Source organism: Leptodactylus fuscus, chromosome 7 (assembly GCF_031893055.1).
Source record: "Leptodactylus fuscus isolate aLepFus1 chromosome 7, aLepFus1.hap2, whole genome shotgun sequence".
Classification (NCBI taxonomy): Eukaryota; Metazoa; Chordata; class Amphibia; order Anura; family Leptodactylidae; genus Leptodactylus; species Leptodactylus fuscus.
In genome coordinates, this window is record NC_134271.1 from 136,398,862 (window position 1) to 136,415,176 (window position 16,315).

The 16,315-nt window shown below is 45.9% G+C and overlaps 1 protein-coding gene across 3 annotated transcripts in view; it reads right to left on the minus strand.

The window, feature by feature from the left end:
* FUT8 (fucosyltransferase 8) overlaps window positions 1-16,315 on the minus strand; it is a 150,125-nt gene that overhangs the window by 29,434 nt on the left and 104,376 nt on the right. For 2 of the 3 annotated variants that reach the window (XM_075283147.1, XM_075283148.1), the window contains exons 7-8: window positions 9,772-10,009; window positions 2,283-2,333 (exon numbers count right to left, since the gene is read on the minus strand). In XM_075283147.1, coding sequence (XP_075139248.1) covers window positions 2,283-2,333; window positions 9,772-10,009 — 289 coding nt within the window. The remainder of the gene's footprint in view (window positions 1-2,282; window positions 2,334-9,771; window positions 10,010-16,315) is intronic. The other variant, XM_075283149.1, reaches the window with a different exon arrangement.

Sequence of the window (16,315 nt, forward strand, 5' to 3'; positions counted from 1 at the left end):
TTGAACCTCCCTCCTAGACACCTGGGTAGCAAGACTTCCAGACTTTTTCCCCATCTTTGTACGGCTGCAAAAACCCTTATTGCAAAACACTGGAGGAGAGTCAACTCCCCCTCAGGTATTGAACTCTTAGCCCGCATGAAGGATGTGAGGAGCCTTGAGTTTTGACTGCTATCCTCAATAACACCCTGGACACCTTCGACTGTATTTGGTCTCCTTGGGATGCTCATTGTGCGCTACGTGGCCTCTAATCTTGGACGTTCCTCCCCCCCCCCCTTCCTCCTGTCTCCGTATGTCTGTTGTTTCCCCTTTCTGTTGTCTTGTTGCTGAGTTACACCGTCTGTTCTGGTTTGACTCCATTGGGGATTTGGCGGTTCCGCCTTTCCCTCCTGATTCTGGTACTTGTTTGCCTTGTTCTTTATTTGTGGTGTTAAGTATTTTTGAAAATTCAATAAAAATTACAGTCAATGACCAGCCGCAATAGTAATGAAGAGAATCTCCCATAAAATAGTGAAAGTGCCCGGTCTACAGAATATAGGGGATCTGCAGTGCTCCTGTTCCGTCGGGAAGGGGTTAATAGGAGCACTGCAGATCCCCTATATTCAGCCAGACTGAATTCCACGTGGGGGGAAAAAAAAAAATCACAGTCCTCAGGCTCAGGGAAGGGGCAGACAGACAACCAAAACACCCCCTCCCCTTCCCCAGCATCTACTGCACCCAAAAACTCCAACCATTTTAATTTTTGAAGTTTCCCAGTAGCTGCTGCATTTCCCCCCCTCGGCTTATACTCGAGTCAATAAGTTTTCCCAGTTTTTTGTGGTAAAATTAGGAGGGTTGGCTTATACTCGGGTCGGCTTATACTCGAGTATATACGGTAAATTGAAGAAATTGGAGAAAGACTGGTTATTTTGGAAAGACTACCTGATAACCGAATATAAAAGGTTGTAGCTGTCAGATCGTATGCCTATCTAGAGACCAGTCTGTCTCAAATGACATGGGTCTTAAAATGGGTGTCTCATCTCATAAAGAGATGGTATACATGGGTCCTGAGAATAAAGGAATCACAGCATTGATCCTATGTATAGGGTGGTGCTGCAGTTTGCTGTATGGAGTCTTACCGCAATCCCTACGTTCCGTACAGAGAATGCAGAGTCCCCACCCCCAATAAGGACCCTCTCATATTAGCGAGGCGAGCAGCCACCGATGGCCACTTCGCTGTGACAGATGCAGCAAGTACTTGCATTATACCTATAGTCCATTCACTTCATCCAGAAATGTGCAATGCCGTATTTCCTCGGTGGCATACTTGCAGTTACACTGAACATTTACTTCTGGGTTCTCCCACATAATCCAGCAAGATATTATGTGATGCTTATTAATAAAATGTTATAACGTAACCATTATCAACTTTATTTTCCCTTTGATGACCCTTTATAGCCATTACCAGCAGACGAAGCAGTACAGAGAGTCTAGTGAACGGAACAAACGGAACACAGGGAGCTGTAGAAGGGGCTACTGTAATAGGAACATCTAGTGCACAAGATTTCTACTGCTAATACAAAATAAACCATTAGAAAGAACCTTACAGATTTAAAGGTACAGTCCATGCTGGGTGGGTTACATTGACGCTATGGTCACCTACAAATTAACATACTGGGCCATTGGGCTTCCTTGTGCAGGAAATGGGAAAGATTCCTAGAATGATGGGAATCCTAAGGGTCAGAACATACACGATATGGGCAAAAGTATTGGAACATATCGACAATGCACTTATAAGAGCTTCTAAGACGTCTTATTCTGAATCCATAGGCATTAGTAGGGAATTGCCCCCCTGCAGATAATCCAGCTGTGAGGTCAGACACTGATGCTGGGCATTAAAAGGACCTAGCTCATAGTCTCTAGTGGATCGAACCAATTGACTATGCTAAATCCATGAAGATTGACCCAGCAAGCAGGAAGAGACCAAGGGAATCTGCTGCCTGCAGTGAAAGACTATATACTCATACCTATAGTGCATAGGACTGTAACTTTAAAACCACGCAGGGGCTCATGTATCAACGTGTCCATAGCAGATGGAAAATGGAGTAAATATGTTGTATATATGGCCCTGAAAAATCCATCCTATTAACCAATCCTCTGGTTCCTATAAGGCCGCCAGTACCGCAGCACAATCTAACAATTTTTACATGACACCATTGATACATGGCCGCTCTGTTCCTACAAGGGCAGTAAATAAAGCACGAAGGGAACCAATAAAAAAAAGGAGAACAAAAGTCAAAAATTACACTTCTGTGCGTACGCTGCCTTCATGGGATTTGTGGATCCAGTGCAGTAGGCTGTTAAAGAGAAAGAACAGGTGAGTAGATAGAGCAGTATCCATGATAGAAAGAACAGGTGAGTATATAGAGCAGTATCCATAGTATTAGAAACTCCTTAGGGAGAGACCACCATATAGGTGTGTGGAGACTTATTAAGCCTTTAGCACTCCACTTCGCAAAGAACCATGGGAAGAATATGCAAATCTGTCTTCCATGATGCAATCAGGAAGTCAGCTGCTGCCTCAGTGTTGCAAACCAATAGAGGGCGCTCACTGGAATGTGCAAGCCTGTCTTCCCTGATGTAGTTAGGAAGACAGAATTCCAGTGAAATAAAGGCCTCTTAGAAGGTCGAGCATGATGCGTAAAGGGAGCAAATCATTATTGGGTTATTTCACTGGAATTCTGTCTTCCTAACTACATCAGGGAAGACAGGCTTGCACATTCCAGTGAGCGCCCTCTATTGGTTTGCAACACTGAGGCAGCAGCTGACTTCCTGATTACATCATGGAAGACAGATCTGCATATTCTTCCCATAGTATTAGAAAGAACAGGTGAGTATATAGAGCAGTATACATAATAGAAAGAACAGGTGAGTATAGAGAGCAGTATCCATAGTATTAGAAAGAACAGGTGAGTATATAAAGTGAAATCCATGATAATAAAAGGAGCCTACAGGTGGACTGGACAAAGAAGTGTAGGACACATCACTAGACCATAAGTATGGAGGAAACAAGGGCAGCAGATCAAATACATTGGAAAATTGGCAAAGTCTGGTGTGGACTCTTACTTATATTACACATGAGTACCGTACGTAGAACAGACTTGCTATAGCCTACATACCTATTTAGGTGAATCCGACCAATAGCAATGGACAGCAGAATGGCCAAAACTAGCCATATGCATAACATAGCAGCCGATCTACTGAATTCTCCATAAACATGCATGTTTGGCCAAGTGCATGAATGGAGGATTGGGATAAGTGGTCTACATCTTACATTATTATTTCCCCCAAAAAAGCAAGGGATCATATAGATTAGGCTGGTCGCACACTTTAGATTTTGTGACTGTCCAACTAAAGACGGGATTATTTCTATGAATGTTCTCATCATCAATAATAACAACTAACCATGTAAAACACTGGTATTTTCAGCCAGCAGCCAGACGAATATACCCAGCAAGACCAACATGTTTTTGGAAGACAAAGGCCTGCCGTTAGTTGGCTATAAACTAATAAATATGACAACTTGCCGGACGATTGTTGACCAAAACCAGACATTTCAACCAAAAGAATCTAATGCCTATGACCAACCTTAAAATCTAAAAAACAATGGGAGAAGTGGATTATATCCCAACCTGTACAATATGGACCATTATTGGGTGAGGATCCCCTGGTGGTCCAGTCCACCACTAGAGGTGCGTAGCAAACGAAGACACATGCATGCAAGGCTGATCCTAATATACATGTGTATGGCGGAGTCGGAAGGGATAGCATTAATATGCACCATTACCCCAATAGTCAGAGAAGAGTGAATACGCCCATATACATTTTATAGGTTTAGCATATAGAAGTGTGTAGACCTCCGGGGTTAATGTGATGAATATTTTATCATGGGATCGGAGCAGCCGTTTAGGGACACGCTTGTGCGGTGTAATAGGCGAGGTGATTACCATCACACAGATTACCGTGTTATTTACCACGACTCATTGTGCTGTGAAGAACAGGCGAGTGGAAGCCAGCGATAAGATCGGGAGCGGATTAATGAAGCCACAAGTCACAGCTCCTTCAGCAATGTTATGCAGGAGTAATGGATGGCGTCTAATCACACGGATTACTATGAAGGACGCATATTACTGCTAGAAAACTAACAATTTCATCAAAGAAACCATTAGAAACCTGCAAAGATGTGTTTATACGTGGTACCGCATCAATAAGATAGGCACGTACAACTCCAGGACTAGTAATGCAACAGGTGCCATGGATGAGGTTACTAAAACACCAAGGACAGGTGACCTATAGGTCACCAAAAACAGCTACATTTGGGCAAAAGAGGAAGCAATTCATAAGGGGAAAACACTCGATGCAGGTGACCCTAACTTATCTATCTGCGGTGATATGCTGGTTCTGGTGTCACTAACCTATCTATCTGCAGGGCTGGGGTGATATGCTGGTTCTGGTGACACTAACCTATCTATCTGCAGGGCTGGGGTGATATGCTGGTTCTGGTGACAGTAACCTATCTATCTGCAGGGCTGGGGTGATAAGCTGATTCTGGTGACAGTAACCTATCTATCTGCAGGGCTGGGGTGATATGCTGGGTCTGGTGACAGTAACCTATCTATCTGCAGGGCTGGGGTGATATGCTGATTCTGGTGACAGTAAACTATCTATCTGCAGGGCTGGGGTGATATGCTGGTTCTGGTAACATTAACCTATCTATCTGCAGAGCTGGGGTGATATGCTGGTTCTGGTAACATTAACCTATCTATCTGCAGAGCTGGGGTGATATGCTGGTTCTGGTGACACTAACCTATCTATCTGCAGGGCTAGGGTGATATACTGGTTCTGGTGACAGTAACCTATCTATCTGCAGGGCTGGGGTGATATGCTGGTTCTGGTGACACTAACCTATCTATCTGCAGGGCTGGGGTGATATGCTGGTTCTGGTGACACTAACCTATCTATCTGCAGGACTGGGGTGATATGCTGGTTCTGGTGACACTAACCTATCTATCTGCAGGGCTGGGGTGATATGCTGGTTCTGGTGACACTAACCTATCTATCTGCAGGGCTGGGGTGATACGCTGATTCTGGTGACACTAACCTATCTATCTGCAGGGCTGGGGTGATATGCTGGTTCTGGTGTCACTAACCTATCTATCTGCAGGGCTGGAGTGATATGCTGGTTCTGGTGACAGTAACCTATCTATCTGCAGGGCTGGGGTGATATGCTGGTTCTGGTGACACTAACCTATCTATCTGCAGGGCTGGGGTGATATGCTGGTTCTGGTGACACTAACCTATCTATCTGCAGGGCTGGGGGGATATGCTAGTTCTGGTGACACTAACCTATCTATCTGCAGGGCTGGGGTGATAAGCTGATTCTGGTGACAGTAACCTATCTATCTGCAGGGCTGGGGGTATATGCTGGTTCTGGTAACATTAACCTATCTATCTGCAGGGCTGGGGTGATATGCTGGTTCTGGTGACAGTAACCTATCTATCTGCAGGGCTGGGGGGATATGCTAGTTCTGGTGACACTAACCTATCTATCTGCAGGGCTGGGTGATATGCTGGTTCTGGTGACAGTAACCTATCTATCTGCAGGGCTGGGGTGATAAGCTGATTCTGGTGACAGTAACCTATCTATCTGCAGGGCTGGGGTGATATGCTGGTTCTGGTAACATTAACCTATCTATCTGCAGAGCTGGGGTGATATGCTGGTTCTAGTGACAGTAACCTATCTATCTGCAGGGCTGGGGTGATACGCTGATTCTGGTGACACTAACCTATCTATCTGCAGGGCTGGGGTGATACGCTGATTCTGGTGACACTAACCTATCTATCTGCAGGGCTGGGGTGATATGCTGGTTCTGGTGACACTAACCTATCTATCTGCAGGGCTGGGGTGATATGCTGGGTCTGGTGACACTAACCTATCTATCTGCAGGGCTAGGGTGATATACTGGTTCTGGTAACCTAACCTATCTATCTGCAGGGCTGGGGTCATATTCTGGTACTGGTGACACTAACCTATCTATCTGCAGGGCTGGGGTGATATGCTGGGTCTGGTGACACTAACCTATCTATCTGCAGGGCTGGGGTGATATGCTGGTTCTGGTGACACTAACCTATCTATCTGCAGGGCTGGGGTGATACATATGCGTTGGGAAGGAGATCCACTGTGGCAATAAACGGCATATGGCTTATTACAGATGGAAATTTTCCTTCAACATGGCTTTAGCTCCAGTCGCTTTGTCGTTTACAGACTTGTGATGTCACTACACAATGGCCCCATTCATGATCTGCTTATAAATTGTTTATCCTATTAAAACGGCCATATTGTAGACCCGATGTTTCCCAACCCTCTCCGCCTCCTCAATGTATCTTCTCAGCAGACGTATACTTGCCCCAGGTAACTTCCTTGACATTTTCTTCCCCTATAATCCCTTACTAAAACACAGAAACTTCCTCGTTCACAAAGAAGTATTTATCCAATAAGACGTGGACTACGACTACAGTGCAGGCCGCACAATGGCCGACTTGTCATAACCCTGACGGGATCCAACAGGAAGCAGAAGCTTTGCCTTTAATAAATCCCTTTGAAAATTGGGTCCAAAGCCAAAGGGGCGACGAATGTGCCAGAAATATCAAATCTGACGTAGGGAGCTGAGAACAATGCACAGAAGAGGTGTCCTGGACAGGTAAATCTTATTTAACCTATAAGGTCCTGATACCATATCCTTGTCACTGGAAGTCTACGTCATGTGACTGCCAAGACTAAGTCATGGCCCCAGTGGTTGTTACTGGGCGCTGAACTTGTCGCAACAAGGGCCATGGCACAAAGACTGCACGGACACCTGTGGTGGAGAATGGAGTGGTGGGAAAGGTCAGGTTCGTCTGGTCGGCTGAGAGGGCCTCCATGACCACTGTGGTGAAAGTGGCCCTTAAATCCTCCAATCCCAGACATATTACAGCTCCTGAACCTGTGCCGTAATAGTGGCTGTCCATAGTTACCAGCATCAACATGTATGGGGGCGCTATTGTAGCGCTATTGTGTAGAGGAACATAGAGAAGAACCCTAGTCATGTAGGATCAAGTCAGACCCCACCGATCAGGTAGAAGGCCTTCAAGGGGATCAATTGGGAAAGAGTTGATTTTTCCTGACGGAGGACGTGACCAGTCTAGAAGTTTCCCTGTAGCCGCCATTGCAACGGGAATGTATTATTACACGGTAACAAGCACCTATACACGGCGGTGCCACGTCCCGTATCTCAGGACTTACTACGCCACCTCCCGGGCACAGAACGATTGAGTTCACTCACTTGGCTCATTTACCATTTCTAGAAAGAGTAAGGACGGGTATACAGACGCATTGTGTGTACTTCTTGCTGCCAGCCTCCATTACGCTTCATAGCCCAGTAAGTTCCAATTAATGTCAGGATTCGTTGCGGCGCTGCCATTGATACTAATTGCCACGAACATTTCAGACCATATACAGTAAGTTAATGCAGGAAGGCAGACGCCAGAGAGGACGGGAAGCTTTTATGACGCTTTCAATTTGGCGAATGCGAGATAGAAAAGTATAAAATCACAATATAAAGACTGAAAAACTCAAATGTACAGAGTCATAGGTATAAGATATTAACCCCTTAGACCCACGGCCTAGTCTAGCCTGTGGCGGGCTGCCATTTTTTTCCTGCCTTCTGAATGGCATACATGTTTGTTTGTTTTTTTACAGTCTTTCAGGGGCCTATACTGTATATAATGTATTCGATTACTGCAAGGGTTAAAGAGCACAATTTTATCATTCAGGTGGTTATGGTCGCTGCAATCTGTGTATTTTTTTACAGTTCTCTTGTATCTTTATGCCTGCTGAGAGAGTTGGCTCTGCTTGGTGTGATGTCACAGCTAAGCAGATTTCTTCCTTCTCTGCTGCTCCTTATCCCCTCCCGCAGCGTGAAGTCTAAGATTCTAAAACTGCAGCTGCATCCTCCTTTTCCCCTTCTTCTACGTATAGTCAAACCCCTAGATGAATATTTGGGGGGACTAAGGAAATTTTCAAACAGTCAAACAGATTATGAGGAGGATGACACTGTTTACAAAGCTTTAAGGGGGCAAGAGGAGGCAGGTTTTGACGCGGAAGCTGCCTCAAAATCCGCCCCCTCACAACAGAGGTCTATGTAAACTGCTAGCGGTTTGATCCCGCTAGCGGAAAAAAGAAGCGAGCTGCCTTTTCTTCAGGCGGATTCCGCGGCTGATTCAGCTGCAACAGCACTCTCCGGACTAGGCCCATTCATTTAGGCCTAATCCAGAGCGGAAAGCCACGACGGGATGCCGATGCACTGCACCGTGTGAACTAGCCCTAAGTATTTATATGTATTAAAGGGCAATCAATTAAAGATCGGCAAGGGTCTGATAACCAGGCCCTCAGCCTACCAGCTGTTTGAAGAGACCAGGTGAGCTCTGCAGCCTCTTCAGTACTTACCAGGCACATCGCTATACATTTATATAGCAGCTGTGCTTGATATAGCAGCTCAGACCATTCACTTGAATGGGACTGAGCTTCTATCAGGCTGTGTGACCAATGACCATGATTTCACATGGACTGTGAGGCAGAAGCTGTGCTTAGGGAGCTTTGCTGATGCTTCGAATAGTTGATCCGTGTGTGTGTGTGTGTGTGGGGGGGTGTTGCACCCCCTTGGATCCTCACAATTGAACTATCCTAAAAGTTATCACGTCTCCATCAGACTCTGACCGACCACCAGCCCAGGGGTCCTGCACCCTCTAGCCACCCATTAGGAAGAATGCAGACACAAGGAGCTACATGGGGTCAAGCATGCACCCTGCCACTCTGCATCCGGGCTATGGCAACGTATAATGACACTGGATGTATGGTAGATTGCAAATAACCCTTGACGCTCACATGACAATATAAGAGTTATCTATTCTCCGCATCTATGGTGATACTAGAATGACAGAGACATAGATACATGTACTGTATACACCTCAATAGAGCAATGCATTGCATAATGTACATAAACTACAGACATGTGTATACACGTGTGGTGACATCACGCTGACAGGCAGATTCGGCTCATTAATATTCATTCAGACATTGCCGGACCTGAGTTTTCAGTAATGTCTGAACCTGTCACAGCAGAGCTGGGTGTGTGTCCCGTGAGTCGGGGGATAGAAAAGCAGATCGTCTTAAGAGATCCAGAAGAATAGAAGGAAGCCTGGAGCTGATGCAAGCAGGAAACAAGGCGTCTGTATGTATACACGTATACGCACGCGTCCCCCACTATTTACTGAACATCCCGCTATAGTGTGAAACACAAATGTGCAACGACCCAAGTGATGGTCAATTGAGAAGGACGTTGGCTAAACTTACCAAATGAAAAAACGTTCCGCTTGAAAAAATCTGCAGACGTACGGCTCACGGGAGATTAAACGCAACGCAAGTCAAGCGCGGTTCTGCTCCGAGGTTTGTGAGATGGGTGTTAATGAGTGAATCCTTTCAAGGACGCAAGCATCACACTCCAAGAATTTCACATCACCGGGAAAGTGAAGGTCAATGGCCGGATGAAAGAGTCTTAATAGCAGAGGACAGTCGTGAGCAGATAATATCTACGGGGACACTTGGGGTCATCAGTAGCCGTCCAGATTATGAACACATTGAGGCAAGGCTTGAGAACATCAGGAGATATCATGAAGATCTAGGAGGAAGGGACTGACCTGACCAGTGTCCGGTGGATGTGCCAGACCTGTCCGTACACGTGTCACTGACTGGCTTAAAGACCGTCTCCCATCCACCGGTGGCGTATCTCCAGCTCTGCGACTCCAGGATGAGAGTCCTCTGCGTGCCAAAGGCGATCATGAAGCAGTAGACCACGTGGTGAAGTTGGCATCCATAGCCGCAGCCTTTGTTGATGTTACACACTAGTTTCTTTGCTTTGCTGCAATCCTTTGGGTTCTGAGGTCAAAACAAAGGAGAATTTTATTAAAAAAAAATTAAAAATCATTGTAAAGTGCCCAAAAAACATCTACCTAAGAGGGGTCGGTCTCCTGCACCTTCCTGAACGAGGAGCACTTGCTTCACTATAGCTGCGCTCTTCCATATAGGCTTGGTACGGAGGACTAAACTGGAACGGGATGCGCCAAGGGAATCAGTTACATGAAACTTCAACTATATATTGGCCAAACCCATAAAATTTTCATAAAAAACAGCGCAGAGTGGTGTAATCCAACAAAAGTTATTTGTTTTACCATTTTCCATCCACCCCTGCTCCGCCACCATCTTTGGTCCTTCTTCCACCCATGATGACTTGTCAACACCACCACAGTAGTCACAAGTCATGTTGACATGTTATCGCTGGAAAAAGGTAGACTAGAGACTGGTGGAGAATCAAGAAAGTGTAAGTATCAGTGCGGCAGGGTTTTTTTTTTTTTAAAAAAAAATTCATGTTAAAAGGGATTCTACCATTAAACTACCTTTTTTTTCTAATGAACAAAGTCGGAATAGCCTTAAGAAAGGCTATTTGTCTCCTACCTTTAGACGTGGTCTCCGCCGCGCCGTTCCGTAGAAATACCGGTTTTAACCGGTATGCAAATGAGCTCTCCGCAGCAATGAGGGCGGGCCCCAGCGCTGAAAGGCCGATGAGCGCATCCCCATTGCTGCCGAGAGCTCTTTCCTGCGCCGTCTCCTTCTTCTGCAGCAACTCCGCCTCTTCTGGCTTCTCTTGCTCTTGTAGTTCTATACATGAGCATAGAGAGGCCACCCCAAAATGGCCGCCGGCCAGCTCCTGTGTTGAACTGCAAGAGCGGCTACCCCAAAATGGCCGCCGGCCGGCTCCTGTATTGAACTGCAAGAGCGGCTACCCAAAAATGGCCGGCGGCCATTTTTGGGTAGCCACTCTTGCAGTTCAATACAGGAGCTGGCGGCCATTTTGGGGTGGCCTTTCTATGCTCCTGTATAGAACTACAAGAGCAAGAGAAGCCAGAAGAGGCGAAGTTGCTGCAGAAGAAGGAGGCGGCGCAGGAAAGAGCTCTCGGGCACCAATGGGGATGCGTTCATCGGCCTTTCAGTGCTGGGGCCCGCCCTCATTGCTGCGGAGAGCTCATTTGCATACCGCTTAAAACCGGTATTTCTATGGAACGGCGCGGCGGAGACCACGTCTAAAGGTAGGAGACGAATAGCCTTTCTTAAGGCTATTCCGACGTGGTAATTAGAAAAAAAAGTAGTTTAATGGTAGAATCCCTTTAAGTTACAGAAGGCTATGGGCAATCTTAGCTGGTCCACCAGGGGATCTGCTTGCGGCAAAAAGCAATAAACTGAAAAGCTCAGGTCTGAATCCTGCCATGTAAGACAGTGGGAACCATCGGTGGTTAATCCAATGCAATATGCCACATGGGGTCCCGGCCTGAGAGGACCTTACAGATCTATAGCCACCCAGTATTCCTAGGCAAACGGCAGTAAATATTAACAACGCAACTTCGGATGACATCTCGAACGCCATGTGAGATTTTTATTTTCCAGGGAGACATAAATAATCGTATACGTGATGGAAATCCACACTATCCCGCCTAGGCTACCAGTGAACATCCCTTATGGGATTACAGAATCCTACTAGCGGCATCTCATAAATAAATGAGGTAACATGGGTCATGGGACAAAAACAATCCCCGTAAGGATGTGGCAGAGCTGTGATTGTCAGTGTAGCGGAGCCGAGCCCGGTGCCGCTCATGGGAATATCGCAACGTGTCATTTCTTTTCTGTAAGGCTGGCGGTAAACCTCCTGCACAAAACAGAGAGACGACAACTCCAGTCTGTCACTGCCGCTAATGACTGTATTACCATACAGATTATTACCTAATATTCTGGAAGTAATCTCAACAGTAAAGACACTCGCAACGTCTCGAGACCTCACATTTCATGAATTGGAGAATATGTTCTAAGCTCTTGCACCTGCCCCGGGGGAAAATGGTTCATTCCTGCATATATTGCGCAGGCCCTAGTGGTAGTAGCAGGGCCAATGAGGTCAGGAGCCACACCGAGCCCTCTAGTCTATAATACGCCACATGTAGACCGGAGTATTTTATTATGCATGCAGCATAGCTAAAAGCAGTGCTCCAGACTTAAAGGGGTATTCCCACGTCGCATACTTACCCGTCTTCGTTCCTCTAAAATCTTCTGTCTTCCGGCTTTGTCTCGTCATTGGTGGGCGGGGTCACATATGCAAAGCCAAGCGGCGAGATGCCGCCGGTCCTGCGTGCGCGCTCATACACCAGTCTACCCTTCACAATGCGAATACAGTATAATGCTCCCTAGTGGGATCCACACACAGTATAATGCTCCCTAGTGGTCCCCACACACAGTATAATGCTCCCTAGTGGTCCCCACACACAGTATAATGATCCCAAGTGGTCCCCACACACAGTATAATGATCCCAAGTGGTCCCCACACACAGTATAATGCTCCCTAGTGGTTCACACACACACACACACACACACAGTATAATGCCCCCCAGTGGCCTCCACACACAGTATAATGCCCCCCAGTGGCCTCTACACACAGTATAATGCCCCCCAGTGGCCTCTACACACAGTATAATGCCCCCCAGTGGCCTCCACACACAGTATAATGCCCCCCAGTGGCCTCCACACACAGTATAATGCTCCCCAATGGCCCACACACACAATATAATGCTCCCCAGTGGTCCCCACACACAGTATAATGCTGCCCAGTGGCCTCCACACACAGTATAATGCTGCCCAGTGGCCTCCACACACAGTATAATGCCCCCCAGTGGCCTCCACTCATGGTATTATGCTCCACTGTGCCCATCTCTAAACATATGCTTATCAGACTGAACAATCTTGGCACCATTTGCAAAAAAAAAATATTAGTTACAGGTGGAGCCTTGAAGAGGTATATCTGTAAAGTGCAGCAAAATAGGATGATGCTATATAAGCGATATGAATGAATAAATACTGTAACCCTCAAAGCTCCCTAAAACCAGCCATACACATGCATGCTTAACCAAGGTGGGGCACCTGCTTGTCCATCACATGACAATTACAACATTTGTATCCCCTGGGAGTAAGATTCCTATTGTCGTATATAAGCAGAGTACCCCTTTAAAACCTCTAATCCCATAGACTGTATATAGTAGTGACTCTTTGGGCCTAGCTGATGTACACCACTCTGCCTATGTCGTCAGGAATTTGCAGTCACGGTACAGAACGGCTAGATGAAGTTCCAGCCAAGACTGGCGAGAACCGCCAACGTAATTGGCAACGACAACGTCCATGTCAATTATATAGGGCCAATTTATGTAATGATATGTAAATGGGACCACAACAATGCTAAAGATTTTTATGTTTGCACAAGATATAAAAAAACAAAAAAAATACCCAGCGAGACGGTAAAGTAAAGTTGGAAGGTGGTTTAGTTTGTTAGCTGGATGTCTTTTAACTAGATACCAAGGTGACCTTGTGTGGCACTCGCTGCATGAGGAACGCTTTGCTGTGTTCTTACATATGCATCAAACTCTTGATATGAGTCCAACTGGGAAAATCTACAAGCAGCATTGTGAATAAGAGCACTAAGATCCGTAATGACGGCGCGGCTCACGCGGAGCGGCCGCTCTCCAGAGAATTATGATATAGGGTTAGGGAGATGAGAAGAGGGATACAGTGGGGTAGATAACGTCACACGTGCGGTACTGCTCCAGATCAGATGGAATACATGTTTGTCTTACACGTATGCATTAAAGGGATTTGCAAGCCTTAGTACTGACGGACTTTCAATAAGATAGGGCTTCGATATCGGAGCTGACACACCACCTATTAGCTATGGCTGACGGGTCTGCACAGTGGAGATCCGTAAATTGTATAGTGGCTGTAGTGTTGAACCGCATGGGAGCTGAGCTGCAATAGCGCCACATGGCCACTATACGGTGTAAGGAGTCGTCTGTCTCTAACTCCGGACCTACTAATATATCCTAACCTACTAATCCTACTAATCCCATTTGGATGTTTGTGTGTTTGGATGTTTGTTCCTCAATCACGCCAAAATGGCTGACTGGATTAGCCTGAAATTCCATACATACCTAGATGGTCACTTGGAAGGAGACATAGGCTACTTGCGATGCCGCTAAAAGCACGGAATTCCGACCGCTGCCGCCGAATGTATGTGCCGGTTACACTTGAAGACCCAAGATGACGTCATCCAAGGTCCTTCACCTGGTGTCCAATGGATCGCCCACACAGTGCCGCGAACTTGACAGTGTGCGAGCCGGAGAACATGGCAGCTACTCGCAGCTTGCAGCCTCGCTGTGCGGGCCACGACATATCTATCGGGTGTGCCAGCTCGGTGAGTACCCAGCGGGAACTGTTGAGTTCGGGTATGGGTGCCCGTCTGGGGCCACGCGGTGAGAGGGGAGCAGGAGAGTTGCGCGGGAGGAGGTGAACTCGGGACAGGCATCTGGGGGGCCCGTAGGTGCCCCTGGGACCAAGAGGAGTTAGAGGGGGGGACGCACAGGGGCGCATGGGAGGAGTTTGGGGTTCGGGGGCGACCAGGAAAGGAGGGGACACGGGAGAGAGATTTGAGGAAGGGGGGTTGTGGCCCTGTGTAGCATAGGTACGCGCGCCTTCAAAGAAATGTACCACAGCCGAGAAGCGGGTGCCGGCGGATCGTGGCCAACAACTACACACAATCGAAGTCGCGGGCAAATGCTAGTGTAATATATAGGGAGCATTAGCTCCCATCTATGAAAGGGGTTGTGCAGGGCTCAAAAACAGCTAATTTCTTCGGACTGAGTTGTAGCATGGTCATGTGACCAACGGACATGATGTCCCTTCCTGAGAAGAACAAAGAATCCATGATTTAAAGGGGTTCTCTACTATGGAAGGGTGTTGTCCAAAGCATTGTCCCATAACAATAAGCTATTTGCGGCTTCCAACATTAGTCTGTCCAGCAGTAACTGTTCAATTTCTCTGCACTGCCTCCAGAGGAGAAATTACGCATTACACAATGTCCATTCATATCAATGGGTTATCTGTGCAATGGCAGCCAGGTCCTACAGAGCGAGAGACTGTCTGAAATGACTATTTTGGCTAAGAGATAAGGATTCTGGACAGAAGAACCCCTGCGCCCTTCCCTAAGTTTTTGTATGATAACGGGTTTACTAAATCGGATGACCCATTTAACATAAGTTAGTTGATTCTTAGGGGTTTTATATCTAATGGGGTATGGTAAATGATTGTGAGAGCTGCCATCTTGCCTGACCTTTTGCTCTGCTAACAAGATGTAATAACTGTGTCAATTAAAGAGGTGTTAACTCATAGTGTAATCGTGTCAGTTTATTATTAGGCTTAGTGGCCAGAGTAAAAATTGCACGATATACTTTTTTAAATATAGATAATGCCATGGAAAATTAAAAATAAAATCATCAAATATTCTTAAAAAATGTTTCACATAATTTTGTTAAAAAATAAATAAATAAAAAATAGGTCACTTTCTGAGGACGCCTTCCCCCTTAAGGCTGGTTTACATCGCCACGTGTAATACATTGTACATAATTCAATTTTTGTAAAGAAATTTTCCCTTAAATTAAATATTCACAAATCTACAAAATGTGACACCTCGTAATGACTTTTATTCAGACTGAAGAAGCTTTTCGGAGTACGCGGAGACATGGTTCGCGCTGGAAGCTGCCATGTTAAAACTTTACTGCAATTTTCACGCCCGTGGGCATGAAATCCAACTAATATTAATGACAAAGAAATAATATATGAGGCCGTCAATCATCGGTAACAGGAGCTGCCTCGCAAACAGATTTTTTTTTTTCCTTTTGTTACTTGGGGGATCAAAAACCCAATTTCTACAGCAGATTATTATTATATTTTTTTTCCTGGACTTGGGAACGGAAAGAGAAGAAAAGAGAAATAATTGGGTAGTACGGAAATTTTTTTTTTTTTTTTTTCTTCAAAAAATACATTTTCTGGTAAAGTCAAGCAAATCTGATTCCCGTTAACACAGACGTTAGAATGTCAAAATTCTGGAACAGTATAGAAAATTTTGGAGGTCACGCAACATCACAAAGTAGCGTATATACTCGAGTATAAGCCGACCCGAATATAAGCCGAGGCTCCTAATTTTACCACAAAAAACTGGGAAAACTTATTGACTCAAGTATAAGTCGAGGGGGCTCTTTCAGTACAAAAACTGTGCTGAAAAATTCGGCTTATACTTGAGTATATACGGTAAGTCCAAGA